This window comes from Nomascus leucogenys, chromosome 25 (assembly GCF_006542625.1).
Source record: "Nomascus leucogenys isolate Asia chromosome 25, Asia_NLE_v1, whole genome shotgun sequence".
Classification (NCBI taxonomy): Eukaryota; Metazoa; Chordata; class Mammalia; order Primates; family Hylobatidae; genus Nomascus; species Nomascus leucogenys.
The window spans coordinates 19,502,211-19,526,224 of record NC_044405.1 but is presented as its reverse complement, the minus strand read 5'-3'; the positions used below and the strand labels follow the sequence as shown (position 1 = coordinate 19,526,224).

The 24,014-nt window shown below is 41.6% G+C and overlaps 1 protein-coding gene and 1 pseudogene across 1 annotated transcript in view; one reads left to right on the top strand and one right to left on the bottom strand.

The window, feature by feature from the left end:
• MRPS6 (mitochondrial ribosomal protein S6) overlaps positions 1-24,014 on the bottom strand; it is a 68,127-nt gene that overhangs the window by 3,205 nt on the left and 40,908 nt on the right. The window contains exon 2 of the mRNA XM_030806010.1: positions 13,021-13,160. Within this exon, the coding sequence (XP_030661870.1) occupies positions 13,021-13,160 (140 nt within the window). The remainder of the gene's footprint in view (positions 1-13,020; positions 13,161-24,014) is intronic.
• LOC100601151 lies at positions 2,390-3,120 on the top strand (annotated as a pseudogene).

Genomic DNA, 24,014 nt, shown 5'->3' with positions numbered 1-24,014 from the left:
GGTCCAGGCTGCAGTAAGCCGTGATTGTATTACTGCATTCCAGCCTGGGTGACAGAGCGAGACCCTGTCTCAAAAAAAAGCATTACATTTAACAACTCAGATGAAATGATCATATTCCTTGAAAAACACTGATTACCAAACCTCACTCAAGAAGTACAGATAACCTGAATGGCCCCATATCTTATTAAAGAAATATGTGTAGTTTAAACCCTTAAGCCCTATATCTTATTAAAGAAGTTTAAAAGCTTCCCACAAAGAATACTACAGGCCCAAATGACTTCACTGGTGAATCACACCAAATATTTAAGGCAAAAACACCAATTCTGATACAAATTCATCAAGAAAAAAGGAAGACACATCTCAATTTGTTCTGTGAAGCCAGCATTACCCTATACCCAAACCAAAGACATTACAAGAAATCAGATGAATGTCCCTCAAGAATACACATTTTAAAATTCTAAACAAAATTTTAGCAAATTGACTACTATCATATATTAAAAAACACAATATACCATGACCAAGCAGGCTTTATCCCAAGAATGCAAGATTGGCTTTAACATTGGAAAAAAAATGTAATTTAAATTAAAACGTATTAACAAACTAAAAAAGAAACACCATATGATCATTTCAACAAACGCAAACGAAAGCATTTAACAAAATCCATAGCCATTCCTGATAAAAAAAAAAATCTCAGCAAACTAGGGATAGAAGTGACCTCCCTCAAACTTACAAACAGCATCTTTGAAAAATCTACAGCTGACATTTCACCAACTGGTAAACATCTAAATGCTCTTCCCCTAAGACTGGGAACAAACCAGACAGTCCACTGTCACTTCTATTCAACACTGAAATGGAGGTTCTAGCCAGTGCAATAAGGCAAGAAAAAGAATAGGTATCTAGACTGATAAGGAAAAAGTGAGACTGCCTTATTTGCATATGACATGATTGTGTTTCGAGAAAGTACTGAGAAATCTATAAAAAAATTAGAACTAATGAGTTTAGCAGGATTGCAAGATACAAAAATCAATGTTATTTCTATATACTAGCAACAAATAATCAGATCTTGAATTAAACATTCAATACTTACAGAGAAATCAGACAAAAGGTATGCAAAACTACGAAACGTTGCTGAAGGAAACAAAACCTATCAGGTATATCTTGTTCATGTGTAAGAAGACTCAAAATTTAGATGTCAACCCTCTCCAAGTTAAAAATTGAGATCTATTATTTATTTTACTGAAATAAAATCTATTGACATTCAGTAGAACCTCAATCAAAACCCTAGAATATTGATTAGAAAGTTCATAATGGATCTAAAACAGCCAAAACAACTCTGATAGAGAATGTAAGTTGAAGGACTAACACCACCTGATTTCAAGACTTATTATAAAGCTATGGCCATCAAGACAGTATGATATTCATGTACAAATACACAGACAGATCAAAAGACTAGAACAGAGTACAGAAATAGAGATTTACAACAAATGGTGCTAAAATAATCCAGTATCCATATGCAAAAAAGGAAACTTTATTCCCTATTTGTACCATTTAAAAAATTAACTCAAAATGGAACACAGATTGAAATGTAAAATATAAAGCTATAAAACTTGGAAGCTTTTGTAAATTTGGATTAAGCAAAGTTTCCTTTGCTTCCTTTGGTTTTGGTGTTTCCACAACACCAAAACCAAAATCCATAATAGAAAAAATTGATAAATTAGATTTCATCAAAATTAAAAACTGCTCTTTGAATAAAAAGATAAGCCACTAAGATTTGTGAGTTACAAGTCTGATAAAGGACTTGTATCTAGAATATAAATAACTCTCAAAACTTAATTTAAAAAAACTTTTAAACAATGGTCATAAGATTTGAACAGACAATTCACAGAAGACATACGATGGCAAAGCAGCACATGAAAAGATGCCTAAAGCCATTAGTCATGAGAGAAATGCAAATTAAAACCACAAAGAGATACCTACTAAAGTGCCATACAATTAAAAAGGCTGACCACACCAAGTGTTGGCAGGGATGTAGAAAAACTGGCATTCCATGGGTGTGGTGGCTCACGCCTGTAATCCCAGCACTTTGGGAGGCCGAGGCAGGCAGATCACCTGAGGTCAGGAGTTTGAGACCAGCCTGGCCAACATGGTGAAACCCCATCTCTACTAAAAACACAAATATTAGCCGGGCATGGTGGCACGTGCCTGTAATCCCAACTACTCGGGAGGCTGAAGCAGGGGAATTGCTGGAACCTGGGAGGCAGAGGTTGCCATGAGCCAAGATCGCGCCATTGCACTCCAGCCTGGGTGGCAGAGCAAGACTCCGTCTCAAAAAAAAAAAAAAAAAAAAAAGAAAAAAGAAAAGAAAAGAAAAACTGGCACTGCAGGGTGGCACAAGGTCCATGCCAAGCAACAGAGACACTCAGGCTGTGCCCTCAGGATGACTGAGGGGGAGACAGCAGCACCAGCAGTGGCAGAGACCCCCGATACCAAGCTCTTTGGGAAGTGGACGATGTGCAGATCAATGATGCAGCACAAATGATGATGTGCAGATCAGTGACATTTCCCTGCAGGATTCCACTGCAGTGAAGGAGAAGTATGCCAAGTACCTGCCTCACAATGCAGGGCCTTATGCTGCCAGACGCTTCTGCAAAGCTCAGTGCCCCATTGTGGAGTCCCTCACTAACTCCATGATAATGCATGGCCACAACAACAGCAAGAAGCTCATGACTGTGCATTATCAAGTATGCCTTCCATTTCATCCACCTGCTCACAGGCGAGAACCCTCTCCAGGTCCTGGTGAACGCCATCATTAATGGTGGTCCCCAGGAGGACTCCACAGGCTTTGGGTGAGCAGGGACTGAGAGATGACAGGCTGTGGACGTGTCCCCACTGCACCGTGTGCATCAGACCACCTGGTTGCTGTGCACAGGCACTCTTGAGGGTGCCCTCCGGGAGATCAAGACAATTGCTGAGTGCCTGGCAGATGAGCTCATCACTGCCACCAAGGGCTCCTCCAACTCCTTTGCCATCAAGAAGAAGGATGAGCTGGAACGTGTGGCCAAGTCCAACTACGGATTTTCCCAGCTAATGCCCAATAAACCAGTCTGCGCTTTGGGGTAGCCCCACCCCACCACAAAAAAAAAGAAACAGCTTTCATATACATTGCTGGTGGGAATGCAAATGACAACGATTTTGAAAAAATAGTTTGGCATTTTCCTAAACATACACCTACCATTATGATCTAGCCATTCCACTCCTAGGTATTTACCCCAAAGAAATTAAAGCAGGTGTCCACACAACAACTTGTACACAAATGTTCACAGCAGCTGTACCTATAACAACCCCAAACTGGAAAAAAACAAATATTCACCACATACAATGCCATATTACTCAGCAATGAAAAGGAGTAAACTATTGATACACACTACTGATCTCAAAATAATTATGCTGAGTGAAAGACACTAGAGTAAAAGGGGTCCATACCATCCAAGTCTATGTAAGTCTAAAAAAAAAGATGTTCCTCAACTTACAATATACGCATTTCGATAAACCCGTAAGTTGAAAATATTTTATGTTGAAAATGCATTTAATACATCTAACCTAACATCACTTAGCCAAATGCCCAGAACACTTACATTAGCCTACAGTTGTGTAAAATCATCTAACACAAACCCTATTTTACATTAAGTGTTGAATAGCTCATGTAATTTTATGGAATACTTTACTGAGAGTGAGAAACAGAATGGTTGTTTGGGTATTCGAGTACGGCTTCTACTGCATCTGCAGTCACTTCTGCACCATCATAAAGTCAAGAAAAATCGACAGTGAAAGAAGAAAGATCGGTGGTTGCTTGGGATGAAGGACAAGTAGAGGGAGGAATCAAAGGAGGAGGAGGAAATTTTAGGGGTGACAAATATGTTTATTATCTTGACCGTGGTGATTTTGTGGGTGTATACATATGTCAAACCTTATTATACACTTTAAATATATGCAGTTTATTATATGCTAATCATCTCTATAAAGCTCATGATTTAAAAATGGCAGTTAAGAAGCTGAATGGGCAGGACTTGGTCAATGAGCTGATGTGGGATGGAGGCAACAGGGAGCAATTACAGCTGATGAAGACTCCCAGGGTTCCTTAAGCAACGAAATAAAAATGGTACAAACGAATCCACTATCCCACAAACTTCTTGAAGCAATGACTTGCACATTTGCTCACTGACAAGACTGCCACTTGGGCTCACTCTGAAAACTACACATAATCCTGGCCACATTTTCCAAGGTTTAATTCCACTTGCTTATTTCTACTCCATATAGCAGGTAATAGGGTTGCAATGACCCAACTTATGAATTACTCATTTATTCCAGATTTAATTATTGATTACTTACTTTGAGTTAGGCTCTGGAATAGAGCTTAAAATACTGCGATCAACCTCAAATCACCTCCTCCTTGCAACCCTCAGCCTTTTACCCAGTCACTCCCCCTGCCCCACAATAATTCCATTTGGCCACCTGGTGGGCAGTACAGGGAACTCTCACCCAACAGAGGCCCAACGCTTTTTTCCTTCCCATTTATCCATTTGCTCTTTCACTCACTATTCACCAAAATGTCCTTCCAATCTACCACAGACAAGTTATAACCTCACCCTGTCTGCCAACATTCCCACCACACTTAAGTCTATAGCAGGTAGTTTTTCTCTGAGCTCCCTCCTCTTCCTTGGCCTTGTCCAGTTTCCCTAGAAGCCTTCCTCTCTTGCTTCATTCCATTTGAAGCCCTGTGCTTAGAGTAATGTGCTGCTGAAATGCCATACATCAGGAGGGAGGCTCTAGCAACAACCTGACATGCTCTGGCCATCAAGCAACCCAGACACCACCACTGCTGAGTGCTCCATGCCCCTGCCTCCAAAAAGTCCACAGGAAGTCCAAGCCTGCCCTTCCTTACAGTCAAGTATTCAACTTACTCAAACAGCACCTCTGGGGCTGTCTTGGTCTCACTTATAACATTGTTCATAGCAAGCACTGCTTTCTTCCATTTTCCATTCAACTGCTTTCACAGGGTTAGAGGCTTGTGAGCTAGCCTAGGAGTCTCAACATGTTCTAAGAGAAAGTGTGTTTACAGATGCCAACAACCAACTCAACTGCCCACTAATCAATTCTCATCCAGGACTCCTGAAAGTGTTCTCCATATACTCAGCAGTCACTCAATAATCGTAAGAAATACACCCAAAGCTTTTGGACACTATTTTGTGATAAGGGTAAAAAGAATACCCAAGGATGGAAATTGGAAGCCAGATATATCAGAAACCTCATATTTCTGAACTTAAAAAAGAAGTGTCTTTCATAAGACTCTAATTTTCAAAGTGCTTTCACAGCTTTCAGACAACTTTTGAGCAAGAGGACGAAAGAGAAGTGGCAGCTCAACTCCGTGTGGCAACTGAGGAAAGGGAGGAGAGAAAGTGGTGCCGAGTGTTGGTTGGGGTCCAGCAGCCCTCTCCCCAGCAACAATACTCCTCTAGGAGTCTTCAAAGTGGTTTCCTACACGTTGCCTCCTTTGAGTCATACAATTTAATGTAATTAAGAAGACAGACTCAAAAAGGTTAAGTCATTAGCCCAAGGTCACTCAGCTATGAAGTGGTCACTGCCAGGATTCAAACAGAACAGGTCTTTTGACTCTAGGACACAAGAAACCACAGATAGCTTTGGGACCAAATGGGTTACAGAATCATAGAATGGAAGTGCTGGAAAGGACCATAAAGACAACGCAGCCCAAACCTTTCACATGAGCAAACTGAAGCCCAGAGGGGAACTGATAGGCCCCAGATCACAAAGTGAGAGTCAAGCTCCCGACTCCAGATCCCACAGCTCCCCACTCTGTATACTGTATCTCTTGCTACCTAGTACCCACATGTTGGAGGATTCTCAAGGATAGAGAGAAAACCTAGATAAAGACCTGGAAATCCTAACACTGGGCTTTCCTAGCTTCGGGAGGCTCCCTGTTGCTACCAAAACCCCTCTCTTGCCTTCACCCTCCTAACTGCTCTGACTTCCTGCCACCAGGCATGACAATGCTCCTTCAGCAACCAACCAAACGAGCACAAGCCGGCATGCACAGCTGGTGACTGGCATCTCATGCTTGTCATCCTGCTGATATGCTCCCGGGGCTGATGGGGGCAAAGACTGCTTCCACTCCCATGGCTCCCTATTACACCGTGGAAGTTTCCACAGAAAGAAAACGCCACCAAAACAGCAAAGGTGAGAAGTGACTCCGAGACAGGCAGACTTTACTATATTCGCCACTCTCCGAAGCCGAACCTCTTACCAACTCTCCCGACTTCTTCTCCCAGGGAACCAAGGTGTCTCTCCCAGGCCACAAGAGAACTGACCAGAAGTCCAGGATAAAGTCAATCTCTGCCTGCTTCAGTGACCCAAGTACACAGATAAATGGTCCATTATGGTTTTCCCACACAGGAAGGACCTTGACCAATTCCTGGTTGCTTCCGGTATATATCCTTTTCTTCTTACCTATTTATCTGGGCAAACTTAACTTGTTAATGAGCATCTACTATAGACAAACCTCAGGAGGCTAAATGGATGAGGCACACATGGTCTCATCCTCCTGGAATATGCAGCCCAGCTGGGCAGAGAGGCTGTACGAGCTGCTGTGTGAGCAGAAACCCAGGCTTCCACCGCAGTCCTGTGGGAGACTGTCCATGGCGGTCAAGGACCCCTGACTCACTGCTGGGCTTTGCTAACTACAGATGACCTAAGGACTGAGAATGAGACTTTTTACAGCTATGACAACACCAAGTACAGTCCCGCATTTCTATTTTTACACATGAATAAAGCAAGGCCTAGAAACAACCTGTGTGGGGTAGTGGGGCTGGGTGGCTTTTGATGCCTGCCAAGGATCCCTTTCTCATGACAGCACAGGTCCACAAGAGACCTACAAAAATGGGACTTAGGCTGAAAAAATGGCCTTGGAACTAACTCCCTTGATACCCGCTCCCTGCATCCTCATGAAGGTTGCCATGGAGAAACCATTCTAACAATCAGAGGAGCTGCTGTTCAAGGGAAGGTGACCAGAAAAGGGGCTCAGTGTCTCCAGGGGAGTTAGAGCCCTCTGCCCCAACTTCCTCCTGACCCTGGGAAAAGAGAGACTCAAGAGGACTCCACAACCACAATGAGCTATCAGTGTCTGCTTCTTCCCCAGCCAAACTAGGCAGAATCAAAACACAAGACCAGGAGTCCTAACGCACGTGGACTCACGATCAACTCCTCACTCAAGGTACAAACATTTGGATTTGACTACATTGCAACTGCCTAGACATGCCCCAAAGCTGATGTTCTTACTGAACAAAAGCTCTCCAAATAGCTAGTTTTCCATTTTCCACTTCTGCTCTTGGTGATTGAATCAATAAGTACATAGATCATTTTGGGAAAATAGTCTAAAATCTAATTACGGTACACATTCCCAGCACCTTCGACCATGTGCTACATGGCACAAGTGACACGGTTCCGCATACCAGGTAGCCAGGGTCCATGCAAGCACCAACATCGCCTTGAACACAAAGCCAAGCAGCGTTTACATTTTAAAGGTTTGTTTTCCCATGTGTGGTGCTAATTATAGAATCACTTCTTCTATGAAGTTGCTATCAGCTTCACAAAACCATCTCTCTTTTCTATAGAAAAGCACGTAACTTTGACCCACACTAACTCTGCAGAAGTGGAAGTGAGGTGATGACTGATGCCAGGCAAGAAGGAACCAAGAAAGATTCAGTACACTAATGCATTTCTCACTGCAGATAACAGTGTTCGAAAGCTGGAGCAACAGTGAACTTCTTCCTAGGTAGAACTTGCCAACACGATCTTCAAGGTGATAATGTGCCCTCCTTTATATTTCGTAAGACACTCACATGCTACAAAACTCTCTACTACATGGCCCAAACCCTCTAGAGATCTGAAAACACTCAGAGAAATGGCTTCCCCAAGACAGACTGTGCCCAGTACTGGAAAACAATGCCACCAAAAACACTCCATTCACAGCAGCATGGTTGTAAGAGAGCCAGCAGCTCTCATGTCCCTTCTGCCCCTCCCCTGGAGAGGCCTAGCCCCTCCACCATTCGGTCACTATGCAGACTGCCCGGTGTTGCCAGCCCTTCCCCCACTCCCCTAGTTGTCCAGGGGGAAAAATGTGTTTTCTGATAGTGCCCTTAAATGTGAAGGTTGTATTTTCTTTATTCACTTTTGTCTTAACCCTGTATTTACAAGTTTTCCATAAAAAGAGCTTGCTTGAATTTGAGTTACATTCTTTGTCTCTCTCTCACCCTCCCCTTCTCCCTAGCAGACAAGTGGAAATTTCCACTGAAGCACTCAGTGGCTCACAGTGGGTGGGGGGATGGGGGAGGGGGATGGGAGGGCTTTGCAGCCCTGAAGCATCCTTGAGCCTTTTTGAAGATAGGAAACAGATCTGTCTAAATGCCAGTTCCTAGACCGTCTCAGTTAAACCTTGTTGGATTCAGGCTTCACCGAGGCAGTGAATTATTCACCTTCAAACTGAGGTACCCTCTGCATGGAAAAGCCCCATTTCTTTTTATATCTGTTGGGTCTCATACATTTTCAAAACCACTAACACTAAACCTGCTGCAGAATCCTTACAAATCTTGGGGCACTGCCACTAAAAAGAAACCTCCAAGGCCACAGCAGCCCTGTCTGAAAACCTGGTGTGGAGTACCTACACACAAGAACGGGGTCAGAACGCTGGCAGAAAGGCACGAGAACATGGAAATGTTAGCTAACGGGAAAACTACAGAGGAGAATCAATCTCCTCTAGAGAGGGTGCCAGCACTCTTGGAGTACGCTGCAGACACATTTGGGAAGCAAGTCAGTAAAATTCCACTGATTCACCATGGAGCTGGTTATTTTTATCATTCTGCTTACCCGTAAATAGAAGGGCATCTTATATGTAGGCCAGCAGATCTCTGCTATAAGCACCTATCCAAATTTTAAAGCAGATGAGAACAGGCAAAGAACGGGCAAAACAGGCAAGAAAAACACCTTCTACTTAAGAGTTCTTATACACAGGCATTTGGAAGCCAGCCCAATCTCACTGCCATAAAATCAGACCCAGTAGAAACAGAGCAGAGGCATCCTTTTACAAAGCAGCACTAGCCCAACGCTGAAATACGGACCGCACTTTCTTGTATAGTTTCCTCTCGGTCTCAGCTCAGCCCCATCTAGTGGAAAGAGAACCGTAAGCTCCGTGCAGCCCTGGAGTGAGTGACGTGGTTCTGGCAAAGGGTGACTGTTACTATGATTCAGTAAGATGCCTGCCCCTTTTAGCATGGGTCTAAATGAGCCTCTCCTGTCACTGCTCCCTCTAGCATAAATGACATCTTCCCCTTTCAAACGCCCAGGAATACAGTAAGAATTTTCCACACCAACACCCTGTCTGTCCCGCAGAGCAGATGAGGGTGTCAGGGTGAGCACGTGCAGACACAAAGTGGAGGTAATCTCGGGGGCCTGAAACAGACCCCAGCAAATCCAGAGCTGGGAGTGACTCCCAGGCCTCTGAGCCACCCAGCTCCAGGTCGTGCGCCAATGATTTATTTAGTGTTAACAAGTTAGAGGGCTGAGATATTGTCCCAATCCCTGATAAGGGTGGCCCAATCCAGGTCCCATTCTGCTGCCAAGGGGAACACTGAATTGCATTTTCAAAAACAAGTTTAAAATGGTCCTCAGCTGAACACAAATGACTCCCCCAGTTCTACTGACCTTCAGAGATTATGAATTAAGAAAATTTCTGTGGACTAGTCTGGGAACTTAACCATCAAGTTGTTCCACTGGGAAAATAAGTTCTCAGCTATAAACAACAGACTTACAGACAAATTTCTGGAACACAACCTGTTTCTAAAGTGGAGTCTGACCAAACTAATATTTGAAATATAATGACTATATTTTTATTTTTGGCATAAACTGGAAATAGTCTTGATATAATAATAAACATCAGGTACCATTTCCAAAGTATACCCTCCTCCTCCTCTGGGCAAATTTCCCAGATAATCCTAAAAAAACAGGCTCTCCCTTACCTACTCTTTTCTTCCAGCCTACTGGGCATGTACGTGGTAAGGCGGTTGATTTGGGGGGCAGGGGGGCTGGGCATGGGAGAACAGTAGAGGCAATTGCCCAATCCACAGTGAAGTCATTGGAACAGAGATACCTACCTGTCAGCCCCAGGCCTAGCTTTAGTCCTGCTGTGCTGGGCACTTTCACACACACTCCCTCAGCTGGTGCCTAGGTTAGCATTATGCAGCCAACTCTCTGATTAGACTGAAAACTCCTTGAGACCAGGAACCACGACAATCGTGAGAATCAACCTGAGACCTGTGGACACCACTAGGACATACCATTTCTCCCCACAAAACGTAAAAGCAACAAACACATGATACCAACAGTACCATGATAGAATGTGGACTCTCAGAAACATCTAGGCTCACTCCATTAGCCAGCCAAAAGTTGGCTCTTGCACACCACTGTCAGGATTCAAATCGGTGCCTTGCCGTAATTTCAGATACGTGTCATGCAGGGCTGTTCAAAAAGAGCCAAACTTTGAATGCTAAACACGTAACCAATAAGACCACTGTTTCTTCTCAACCACTTCAGAAAAGCGAGCCTCCCAGTACATAATCCACTTATTACATGTTTCTAACACTTTCTGTGGCTATGGATTAATGCACACAAAGAATCTGCCAAATGAACAAAATACCTGGTACTGACATGGTTAGGGTTAGTGATTATGGGGCCACTGCCTGAAGCCAAGAGAATATCAGACTAACCTTAAGCTCCACACTGCAGACATGTAAACGTACCACCCAATTCCAAATCTTTATTCAAGTAACTTCAAACTACACTCGCCTCTCACATCCTCATTTCCCAAAAGTCACTGTGGAGAATGTTCATGAGTATTATAGAAATAAAAGGTAGCATAATCAAATACAGTGAATTAATGAATGGATCTTACTGAAGGGCTTCTCATCATTTATGTGCCAATGTGCACTGTGAACCTCTAGAAGGAATTCGATCATGTAAGGCTTCCCACATCTAATTGATCACACACACCCTACTTCTCTTTTTTTGATGGAGCATCTCTACAGAATTAGCGTTTCAGAGACCACACTTTAAAAAACATTACCTTAAACAAATAAATACCAGACTTTGATTTATCCCAGAAAATAGGCTTAAAGCATGAACCTCCCCCACTGCAGCTGGGCACCACCTTTCTGTGTCTATATATAATACACATATATAATACAGAACACTGCTTCTCCTTTGTTGAGGAGTCTGAAAGTAAAAGAACCAGCAATAAAATCTTTAAATGTCAATGAACTAAGTGACTGCAATATATTCCTCGGCGAGGCACATGCACCTTTGCCAGGGGGGAACCCAGAAGTAGGGCCAGTGTTCTCAGCAGTTCTGGCTTGGTCCCAGTGGGCTCCTCCAGGACCTGAATTTATTCCACCCATAAAGAGAAACGGCTACCGACCCCCAACCCCCACCACTGCACACAGAGGTCTGAAAATGAACTGAGTGAACACAGCAGTTCTTGAGCCTGGTCCTCAGACAAGTGACGTCAGCATTACTCAGACTACGTGTTAGTGCAGATCCTAGGATGCTTGTAATGCCAGCTCTCAACAAAGTCAAATCCTCTACTTGAAAAAAGGGCAGAAACCCCTGGAAGTACTACATGAGTGAAGAAACTGACTTCTCTCTCCCTTCACTGCCTTCCATCCAAGAACTGCACTAATAACTCTTGGACAGTTTTTATATGCTCCACTTTAAACAAAAAAGGCAAAAGGATCCATAACTGCACTGTTAAAACCACACCCATTTGTGATTAAGCTTAAAAGAAACAGACACACATGCTCTCCATCCCTCATTGTTGTTATGACTGTGGAAGAAGCCTAGCCACTGTGCATTTCCTGTTGCCTAGCAACGCCTCAGGCGTTCTCTTCAGAGGTGTTCTCAAGAAGCTGAACACTAGCACAAAACAAGGTGAAGCAATCAAAAGATGAAATTTGCAGCACAGCAGAAGGTTTAAATGCAGTAACAAAGCCTCGATGTGAGACGCGACTCCACTCAGGCCCTACACACGTACTGTACCTGCACAAGACAGCTAGACTCACCTAACTAAAAGCAGCATTCTCGCCGCAGAGCACATCTGCAGAGACTGTCTTGCTGGGTCCTTGTGGCAATGCAGATGGGAGACCCATTACCTGAGTTCTGTACCCAAAGAAGCCGGAAACAGAAGGGGAGGCCACAGAGTTGCTGAGTGCCAGAGGGAGCTGACTCTTCTACTCTTGGACTTTTCCCACCGCGCTAAAACCTGATTCCCATCTTCTCTAACACCCACTCCTAGGAAATCCTACAACATGAGAAGATTCAAATCTATTCCACAAATTGTTCTCAAAGAACTTCTACAAAGATAGTTATTACTACAGAATCAAATCTGTGACATGTATTTGAGGAAGCTGCTGTACATAGTAGGAGACAAAATTCCAAACTGTGATCATTACTTGGAGTAGGTATTACCATTTTTCTTTTGTGGATTAGGCTTGGGTTACAACATTAGTCAAAAACAGCACATTCTGTTATCTGCATATGTTTAAAACGGATACACTATGTATGTGGACAGCACTGTTCATCACTAAGGTATTTTAAAGGCAAAAGTTAAAGAAATGTCAGGGAAAACAGTGCTAAGGTTGACAGGAAAGGGTTCCACAAGCTAGACTTGGTAAGCCCTCTGCTCCTAGGATGGCCTAGTTTTGAACTCAGATCATAGTCCACGAAGGGCCAGCATATCACATCCCATCTGCAACACAAGACTGCCAGAGTGTGTACCCAAAGGACACCTAGGCGCAACGGGGGTCTGAATGTGAAATTTTAAGAACTTCTAATAGTAATTGAACAGTACTCTTTACTGAGACTATCAAAAACGTTTTCCAAGCTCTTCATGAAGAAACTTACCCGCCTCTGTTGTGCTGCTGACTGTGGGCAGAGATCCTGTAAGGAAGCGCTCGTTCACCCAGGTTTTCCAAGTCCCTCACTATTGCTCCTCTGTCCATCAGGGCCTCTATCGTACGTTTCAAAGTAGCAGCAGTCTCTGGCTGTTTTTGTTTGTGTTTTTAAAGAAAAGAAAAAAACGCATCAGAATTAATATAAGAGCTAGAATGATTAAGTCTGCTCAGTTCCAATCATAACAGCTCTACTGGTAGGAATCGTTGGGTAAAAGCAACAGAAGCTGGTTTCGGTTAACTTAAAAGAGAGAGAGAATTTATTGTAAGGATATGAGATAGCTCACAGATATGAAGGAATATCTGAAGAACCAGGCTTCGGAGAGTTCAGGGACCAGGGCAGCTCCAGGGATCTGGGAGGCAGGAACTAATGAGTGGCTTCTTCAGGGCACCTCGGCCAGGCTGAATCAGTGCCAATCACTGTCAGTCCTTGTATCCCATGACTCAAAATTCAAATTCCAGGAGAAGAGCATCTTGTTGGCAGGACACCTGAACTGCCCATCCCACCAAAACTGTAGCCAAGGGGGAAAGGGGTTGTCTCTCAAAGAAAAACTGGGAGACTGTAACCGAAAGGGGGAAAGGATGGGTAATCAGACCCAAACTCTGCCCTCATAGAGCTTACAATCTAATAAAGGACAGAACACAAAATACACATGTATGGAGAGCAGAGGGCAGAATACAGGAAATAGCATAGAGATCAGAGGGTTCACAGAAGGAAGAAACATTCAGCTGGGAGAAGGGTTTCACTAAGGAAAGTTTACTTGAAAGGCGCCTGGAAAATGATGACCAGAGGTACAAAGAATGAATGAACCAGCAACTGAGCCCCAGTGATGGGGTTCAGGGCAAGGGAGTGCTGAGAAGACAGACTGGATATATGCTGGGCACAAGTCTATGAGTAATTAAGGCCTGTTATTAAAAAAAAAAAAAAAAAAAGCTTGAACAATATAGCATCCCATCACCCAGAGATGACTGGATGGTGAATTAAACTTCCTGGTGAATTTCTTTCCAGATATCTCTCTATGCATATGTATACACAAGCAATTTTTGGAAGAAAGGATACTTTATAAGGATAAGCCTGAAAACTGCAATGAACGCAATGTGGAGAATGAAGGCAAGACGTGGTGAAGAAGGGCACCACAATCTGGTGGCTGGGAGAGTGGAACTGACACTACAGCTAAAAAGAGAGCTGGAGAAGCTGGTGAGGACAGTAAGAGATGAATCTGGTTTAAGACACGCTGAGTCTCAGATGCCATGGCTCCCCTAGGTTGACCTCTCCGGATGTAAATCTTAAGCTCAAAGCAGGTGGATGAGAAATACACATTTCACAGTCACCTGCACAGATGGCTCTCTGAAGCCTGAGAAGGAGGTGAGATCAATAGAAAGGGTGGAGAGGGAGAGGAAAGGAGATCACCAGCGGAACCTTGGGTAGCACAAACATTTAGGGGCTAACAAGAGGACTACTCAAAGTCAGAGAAGCAAATATAAAACGTATCGTCAAATAGGACAAGGAAAATCGGGAGACTGCCTTGCCCAGAATGACAATGGGGTAGAGGACAGAGATCAAGAAAAAGCCGCAGTGTGGTAGCTGCATGGGCATTTAGCGAGATGGGGCCAGAAAGCAGGCTGCCAAGGTTCCCATGGTAGAGGTGTGAGAACAATGGTGAGGAGGAGAAAATGCCCAGGCTCCAGGGACAAGCAACTTGAGCAACGTGTTTTAGGAGAAAACACATGGGCAAGCTGGTAGTCGAAAAGAAGCGGAGGACCACGCAAGAGGATAAAACGTAGGATTTCTAAAATAACAACGATGACAGCTATGATTTACTGGATAACTACTATATGGTCTAGTGTCTTATTGTTACGTATTTCATCTTCATAAAAAAAAAAAGCCAAGAAGGTTTACAGATTTGGGATTGGATCTCTAGAGAGATGCTGACAGGGCAGCTATTAAGTGGAAACGCCTGCTGCAAGGAGAAGGAAAGCTGTGGAAACCGTCGGGGAGGAAGGCAGAGGCACACCTTGGCAACGACAAGGTGCACGTCTCCTCAAAGACCTACATGAAGAGGTGCAAGCAGGGTGATTTTAAAGCGCAGGAGGAAACTTAAGAAAAGGCTACCTTCCAGAGGTTCATTTGGGGATCAAATGAAGAGAAAACTGCAGAACAAGTTTAAGTGTGCATTCTGGCAACCAAACAAAATCCACTATGTTTTTAAAATTTTCTTTCTGACAAGTGCTGCTAAAATGGTATGAAATGTGCTAAGTATTGGCTTAAGGCTTAGAAAAAAACATTCTTTACTTTCTTTTCATATTGAAGTCCATTAGGGATTTTAAAAATTCCTACTGAATCATGATGTTTATATATTTAACCAACCTTAAGATAAAACAGAAATTTCCTGAAGACAATAAAAATTCAGGCCAAAATCTCTTCCCATTAACACTAGGTAAAAAGTCTAAGGCAATTTATCCTTATGATTGTATCGAACACATTCCTAGACAGTTCTAATCATATGAAGACTACATTCTTCTCACATTTCATTATAGCTCACAAAGACATCGCCATACATCTGCAGAGGACTCATTATTAACAGCAGCACAGTATTTCATTTAACTGAAAATGCTGTTTCTTGACCTGGCATTACATCAATTAACTTATGATAAGGTAAAGGAACAGTCTATCCACATAAAGAGTCGGGTCTCAGCTTTGTTACCTGCACTCAAAAAAAAAAGGAAAAAAACCTTTGATTAGTTTTCTGATTAGCTACCCAAATAAATTTCAATTCCAGTTTTGCCTGATTAAAAAGGAATATATCTCAATATCTTTTAAGTTCCAACTGAAGTGTTTACAGTATAAAACTCATTACCCTCTTCTGAAGTAAGAGCTCATAAAGTAAAAAACATTTTCTTCTTACATCTGTCTCAAAAAGGGGAAAGGCTACCTAACAAGAATGTAACTTAGGAAAATATATAAAAAAAAATTGTTTGACTTCGGTATGTCAAGGTCAAACTGTAGACTACTGGAATGGCCACATTCATCTCACTTTAATTTCAAAACACCCAGAAGTATAAAAAGAAAGGTGGAAGGAGGAGCAAAAATAATGCCCCATAGACCTTACCTCACCATAAAGCAGGGTTGGCAAACCAGAGCTCTTGGGCCAAATCTGGCTTGCTACCTGTATTTGCAAATAAAGTCTGACTGGAACACAGCCAACTCACACATCTGCATAGTCAATGGCTACTTCTGTGCTAAAGGTAGATCTGTAATTACAAGAGACCATATGGCCCCAGAGCCTAAACTATTTACTATCTGGCCAACCTCTGTTCTACATTGTGATGGGGTGAGGGAAGCTGGCAGGTCCTTAATCCATGTACCCTAAAATGCACCACAAATAAAACCATGAGCCTGGGCCACTGACTGAGGTATAGAGGGTGTATTCCTCATGGGATATGTCATCAGGTAGACACATTGGGTTCCACCTAACGAACACCATCAGTTTGGCTGTTGAACTCACTGCAGGGCTCAAAACTGATTCCACTAATCCACTATTCCATCTGCCAAGCTCCTAATAATGTCTTTATCAACCCAGGTTGCCAACTTCAATGTTCCTCATTTGGTGAAACCTATAGATCTATTAAAATAAAATTCTTACGCTTAGAGGGGAAAAAGTTCTGCCAATCCAGGACAATGTTCAACTTACAAAAGCATATAGTTTACAGGAAGTGAATGATCTTGCTGCCATAATTCTCATTTATAAGGTCTCTGAACCACTCAATTCCAACTATTCTAAGAGAAGTTGTGCAGGCTTCTGAGAGGCTTCTCTCACCCCATCTGAAAGCAACTCCTTCAACTCTTTCCTTCAACCTACCAAATGCATCAGTGAAACACATTTTTGGCAAGGCACAGACTGAGGGCTGAAAACATTCATTTGAAAAAAAAAAAAAAATACAGAAAAGAATGAATGAATGGGAATGGGAACTAGGAAAACTAGGACTGTGATTCTAGTCCTAGCTCATTCACTAGTGAGTTATACAAACCTGGATATGTTATTAAAATTTATCAATTTTAAACTTGTACCTCAGTTTCCTCATCTGCTAAATTAGTAGTTCTCAATTTTCCTGTTGCTACAAGCTTCACATGAATAAACGACATTCATACTGCAATTCTCAACATCTGCTGGAGGCATACAAAGTTTGATGAAAGTCTTTCTTTTTATGCCCCCCCATTCTGATATCTTCATCACCCAAAATGCATCCCCATCCCCCAGTTCTCCTGATTCCATTCTTTTTTACTTCTAACAGCACTACAGCAATCTAAAAATATTCTTTCACTAACTAGAATGTAAGCTACAGAAGAGCAAGGACCTTTGTCTGTCTTGTATATGACTGTATTCCCAACGTCTAAAATGGTCCACACATCATCGAACAGGTGCTAGAAATAGCAGTGCCAATTATACCTCCTTAAGAGGGTCTCTTGCTTACTTACTCCTATCTTTCCTCAAGGAACTCTAAGTTTCCTTCTATCTCTAACATAACTTGAAGCCACTTTTCATATACAACAAAGCTCACTATCAAGATGGTAACTTTAACACTGAGGCAAAATTACAATACTAATGTTTTCCCATTTACTTCACGCAGTACCAAAATGCTGTTCACACCAATACTGTATTTCAAAAATATCTACAATTCATCTAGAAGTGAAATTAAATATTAAATATTTTATACATTTCAAATATTAAATTCCAATACACATACAAATATAAATGTTAAAATTACATTATAATTATTTGCTGATTAGGTAAGATAAAGTACTATCCAAAAATTTAACTAAATAGTATAATACTTAAAAAAAGGTAATCCTAGAAAAAAATTAAAGCTAATTTTTGATATTAATTACTAAAACTAATGTTTAGCCTACAAAAGAAGACTTAGGGAAAACCCAAGAGCTAACTTCAAATATCTGCAGGGCTATTATGCAAAAGGTAGATTTATTTTATTTTGATTGGATTCCAAGAGTGGACTAGAATCAAAGGGTAAAAATTAGAGAAATCAAGCCGTATTTTGTAAACAAGGACACATTTCCAAAAATATACAGCTGTATGAAAATGAAGTGGGCTGCCTTGTGAAGTAGTGACCTTCCCATCACTTGAAGTACATAAATAGATACAGGATGGCTGTCGGATTAATAACTGCATGGATGGGAGGTTGAACTCAACAACTTCTTAAAGCCCCGACCAAGACTGAATACTACTCTAGTACCACTCATTATTCTGAAGGACATTCTGCAGTGAAGCCAGTTTTGAAAAGTGCAACTGCATAGCGATGAAGAACACATGTACTGCTAGGAAAAGTTAATGCTGCTGACTAGATTCATGCTAATGTACCAGCTCTTCTACTCACTACTGTTTTCACAATGATCTCTTAAAAGGGTCCCCCGTAAAGCCCAAGAGTCCTCAAACCATATTTTGAAAACCACAGTTCTAGAGATGCTAATGGGAAAAGTTGCTGTAGTAAAAGATGAGAGCAAAAAGGTGGGAAGAATGAAAGGAAGAAACGAATCTCTCCTTGTCCCCCAAATAAAATCCCCACTCAGGAAGGTTACTGAAGCTAAGAATTCATGGAAGTATCATAACCACCACCACTGGTCAATGACCAACGTTTAACCTAATTAAACGTATTTCCATCCCAGAAGAGAAACTTGTCAACAAAATTATCTTGGAAATTAGACTCTACGGGAAAGACAGTTTTAAGCCAGTGGCCTCCAATGTACCCAGCTAGCACTACCACACCCTAGTTCCCCAGAAAATAAAGCACACATAGAATCCACAACATTCAACAGCATGCAGCATCTACCTACACCTTGCCCGCCTCACGTTACAAAGAGTTATACAACACTCAAGAGCAGGCAGGACTCAGGGAAGGCAGAGCCAAGACAGAGAACTGTCAAAACCTGTGAAAATGTACATGTAAAAGTCTTTCCCATTCTTTGCTAATCTTAATTCCAAATCTTACTTCCTTTAAAAAATTTCCTTGCAATTTAAATTTTCAAATAGAAAGGATGTCCCTGTGAATTCTGCATTGACATTCTCACAGCAATCTGAAAATTTGTGAGCCCTAACTTTTCAACAGTCAGATGGGTGTCATGGAAAGTGGCTGAAGTTCTAGCAGACCTTGGGAGAACCATCTACATAAAAATATGTGAAGTGCCAGCCTTGCCTAATGACATAAGCAAAGCCCAACTATGAAATTGATTCCATAGGAACTGTTTGATGAAATATTCTTCATTGTACAGAACCTCTTTTGCCCAACAATTTATTGAATCAGGAGCTTCAGTCCTCTAAGTAATTAAGGAATAAAAATTATCGAACACAGAAACTACTATTTAAATTAGAATAAAATTCAATAAGGACAAGTCTAGAACACTAAGAAACATAAAGATGCCTAAGTACAAGTTCAATTGTGATTACTTACCTCTACAGGCCTGAACCTGAAGTTATAACTTGAAGTGACTAGAAAAGTAACCTTTATAGGCTTTGTAAAGGTCAAAGATAGAAAACACTTATTAAAATTTAAATGCTATACTCTTTTGCTTATGAATCATATTAAATAGGCCATTTTTAAGAAACATGGAGTAGGCTGGGCACAGTGATTCTTTCCTGTAATCCCAGCACTTTGGGATACCAAGGCCGGCAGATCACTTGAGGCCAGGAGTTTGAGACCAGCCTGGCCAACATGGCGAAACCTCATCTCTACTGAAAATATAAAAATTAGCCAGGCATGGTGGTGCGTGCCTGTAGTCCCAGCTACTCGGGTGGCTGAGGCTCAAAAATTACTTGAGCCAGAAGGAGGTTGCAGTGAGCTGAGACTCTGTCTCAAAAAAAAAAAAAAGAAAGAAAAGAAAAAGAAATATGGAGTAACTAATGAATAAAGACTTAACAGGCTTTTAAAAAGTAGGTAAATGGGAGGGGAAAGAAGAGACAGGAACCAAAATACAGTGACCCTGGAGCAATACAGGTTGAAACTGTGTAGGTCCACTTACAAGCGAATTTTATTCGATAAATATATTGGAAAAATTTTTGAAGAGTCACAACATTTTGGAAAAAAAAACTTGCTTTTTCTCTAGCTTACTTTATTGTAATACAGTATATAATACACATAACATGCAAAATAACATTGGTAAGGCTTCCAGGTCAACAGTAGGCTATTGGTGAAGTTTCTGGGGAGTCAAAAGTTTACACACAGATTTTCAACTATGCACACCCCTACTACACTGTTCAAGGGTCTACCTGTACATAAAGTATAATAAGAAAATAACAAATAGTATAATGCAGAGAAAAACTCTTTTAATAAACCAATGCTGTGTGCTCTACAAAAACAAAAATACCCCAAATTTTAAAAATTTGTAAATAATGTTGAAAAAAAAATACTGCAGATTCACAGGTCAGGCTTTTCAAGTGGTCATTTAATTGTTAGGCTATAGTATAGAATCTTAAGAATTGCTTAAGTTAATATATTAACTAAAAAGCACTCGTGAACATGGTATTTATATAATTATCTTTCTGAGAAACAGTTACATGCGGGAAAACATCACACATCTTTATGGGGAAGCCATTTTAAAATAACTTAAATGGCACAAGTTGGGTGTACACAGGAGATTCATATATCCTGACACCTGCATGTGGAGTGAAAGGGCAAAGTGAACGATCTCTTATGGGCAAACCAAATTCTGCAGGTATCAGAAATGTAGGTTGAAACTTAGGAAACTGCCATTTTGGTTCAACTTAACATTTATCTAGAAACATTCCTCTCAAAGTGTCTTCCTCAAGACAAGTATGTCCAAGCTGCTCGCTAGGAAGCCCATCTCCAAAAGGGAAGATGCAGGGAAATGGAACACCAAGTCCCTGTCCCTAAAAAGTCTGTGATACAGATAGGAAGACAGACACTTGTAAGTTATTAATGAAAGGCAGATTCAAACACAGGCAATACTGACATGAAAAGCAATGATGCCACAAGAACTCAAAAGAAGGAATTACTACTACTAACTGGTTGGTTAAAGAAAGCAGATTTCAGCCAGACCCTGAAAAATGAATACCCTGCCAGGAGGGAAAGAGGGCCACTTTGGGTGCTCTCAGAGTGGGTCTGAACTAACAGCAGACAAAAGAAAGGAATGGAGAAAATTCTGATGAAATTTATATTTGGGGTAGAATCAGCATGGGTACTGAATTTAGTATAGGTAGAAGCCTTTGTTTTCTTCCACCTATGGCACTATCTTGCCTAGAACATTAAGATTTCAGTTTCTTCAAACACTCACCTACACTGTTGGTAAAAATGTAAACTTTCTGGAAGACAATTTGGCAACGTATATTAATTTAAAATGTGTATACCTTTAACTCCACAGCTACTTCTAGTGTGGGGGATCAGTCAGAGTGGTGGGAAAAACTACAGGGAAAGGACCCAAACCTTCTGAAAGGTTGGAATGTTCTGCAGAGCCCCAGGGGAGAATAGCTGAAGGCAGCTGTTCTATAACCCTGAGGCAGAGGCCAAGGAGTAGGTACAAGGGAGTGTAGGGGAATTTATCTTAAAGAGGCTTGTTTACTTATGTTGACCAGGAACTGACCTTTGATCATCCTCCCGCATGAGGTTCTCTGAAAGGGGAGCAATAAATGTTAATTACCTACAGGTTGTGTTTGCTCCAGGTTTTCAGCATTGTGCCCGCACTGAATAAAACCAAGCAGCTCCAGCTTCTTAGGGCTGCTCTGGCCATTAGAGCCAGGCAGTCAGCTAGCTGCTCTTACACTGCATACCTGTGTCTGAGTACTCATTTCATCCGTAGGCCAGGGTCTGCGGGACACACCCAGCATTCTAGGAATTTAAGCAAACTACCATACCCATGTACCAGACTTAGCTATGAAAATGCTCATCATAAAGTTATTAGGATAGTGAACGAATGCAAATCTAATTGCCCAATGGAGACTGGTTCAATAAATGATTTCCACTGATTAAGTACTATACAACCATTTAAAAATCCACCAAGATCTCAGAAATCACCACTAAAGAACTTATTAATGTAACCAAACACCACCTGTTCCCAAAAACACCTATAGAAATTTAAAAAAAAAAAACAAAAAACCATGGATAATTGGGAGGCTGAAGCAGGCAGATCGCTTGAGCCCAGGAGTTCGAGACCAGCCTGAGCAACATGGTTAAATCCCGTCTCTACAAAATACAAAAAAAAAATAACAATAATAATTAGCTGGGCATGGTGGGACACACCTGTAGTCCCAGCTACTCAGGAAGCTAAGATAGGAGGATTGCTTGAGGCCAGGGAAGATGAGGCTGCAGTGAGCCATGACAGTGGCACCACACGCCATCCTGGGTAACAGAGTGAAACCCTGTCGGGGTTGGGGTGGAGAATGATCCTTACATACTGGCATAAAAACATTTTAATAATAAAATAAAATCAGCATGGAGAGTACATCCATATATCTTCGAAAAGAAAAAAAAGGACTATGTAGACAAACATGGAAAAAAGTATGGATGACTATGCAAGGTATTAGTCTTCCCTAGGTAGTAAAACAAGTGGAGTATTCCGTTTTTTTTTTTCTTTTACACTCTGATTTCTTTTACGATGAGCAATTAAAAGGTGTTTCAGAGACAAACTTCTTTTGCAACAAATTCAATTTTTCCTTAAAAGAATTTCTTCTCCTAAATCTATCCCAACCGCTATCTTGCCACAGATGCCATAATTTGTAAATTCTGTCTTCGAGTCCCAGATCTACACTTGGACACTGAAAACTCATTCGCTGACTCCATGTCCATCCAGGCTTTTAACAATATAGTAATAATCAGAGAGGTATAAACAGGTGGCTTCCAGAGGTTACTGAAAGAGTCTTGCAAGCTGGTACTTCCAGCATCATTAATTATTACAACTGGTTACTCTGTCTCTCAGGGAATGAGAGGAAAAACTGGAATCTAGAAGTACTGGTCCCAGAATCAGAGTGCACCAGAAAGACGTGACAGGACAAGACTAAGTCTGGCCCTGACACCACAGTGGCCAATGAAGCCAAGGGATGTGGAAACAGGAGCCTGCCCATTCTATGGCCATGCAGCCAGGAATAAGACTCTTGAGACCCGGGAAATCCAACATTAAGAAGTATTCTTTGGGCTATGTGATGAAAACAAAAAGAACTCAGGGAAGAATGGAGGTTAAAAAGAAAACAGGAGCAAGAAGCCAATAACTGGTCCAGTAACTGATCTGAGTTTAGCACAGATTAATCCTCGGCCAAAACGAAGGACCCAAGAACAAGGCAGAGGCATCGTTATCTTCTCAGTGAGATAATGCATGGCTGAATTTGCAAACGTAAAAAGCAGATGACTGAGGAGTAAAGCAACCTGAGCTGCAAGGTAGGCAAAATGCCTTTAGGTCTTAAACTACACTTACCCATCCAAGGGGCCCCTGCACCAAGTGCCTGCTAAGCCATCAATACCAGCACTGGAATCAAAAGGCTATGAGCGAATAAATTTAAAAAACGAACCCACTGAGCAGGAGGGAAGACATAATTATAGGAGATCCAACCTTGTGTGAACTTACTAGTTGTCAGCTATATATTAGTTAGTCACGTGCCTTGGTTAACATTAATCTCTGTAGTTCAAATAATAATGTACCTTTGTTCCTTAATCAACTAATTTCCGAGGTTTCAAATCAAAGAATATCATTCAGATGTCATTCATTTAAGGACAAATTTGGGGGCTCACTTGCATATAATCAATCATTCCTTTCATGATTTGGGTAAGTCAAAAGAAAAAGGGCAGAAATCACCAAGGAATTCCTCAGCACTGGAATCACCACCTGGGAGCTTTAAAAATAAAGGTGCCTGCATCTTACCCTCAGATATTTCAATTCAATTGGCTTAGGGATTCAAAAATCTTGGACACTAAGATTTTTTTAAAGCTCCC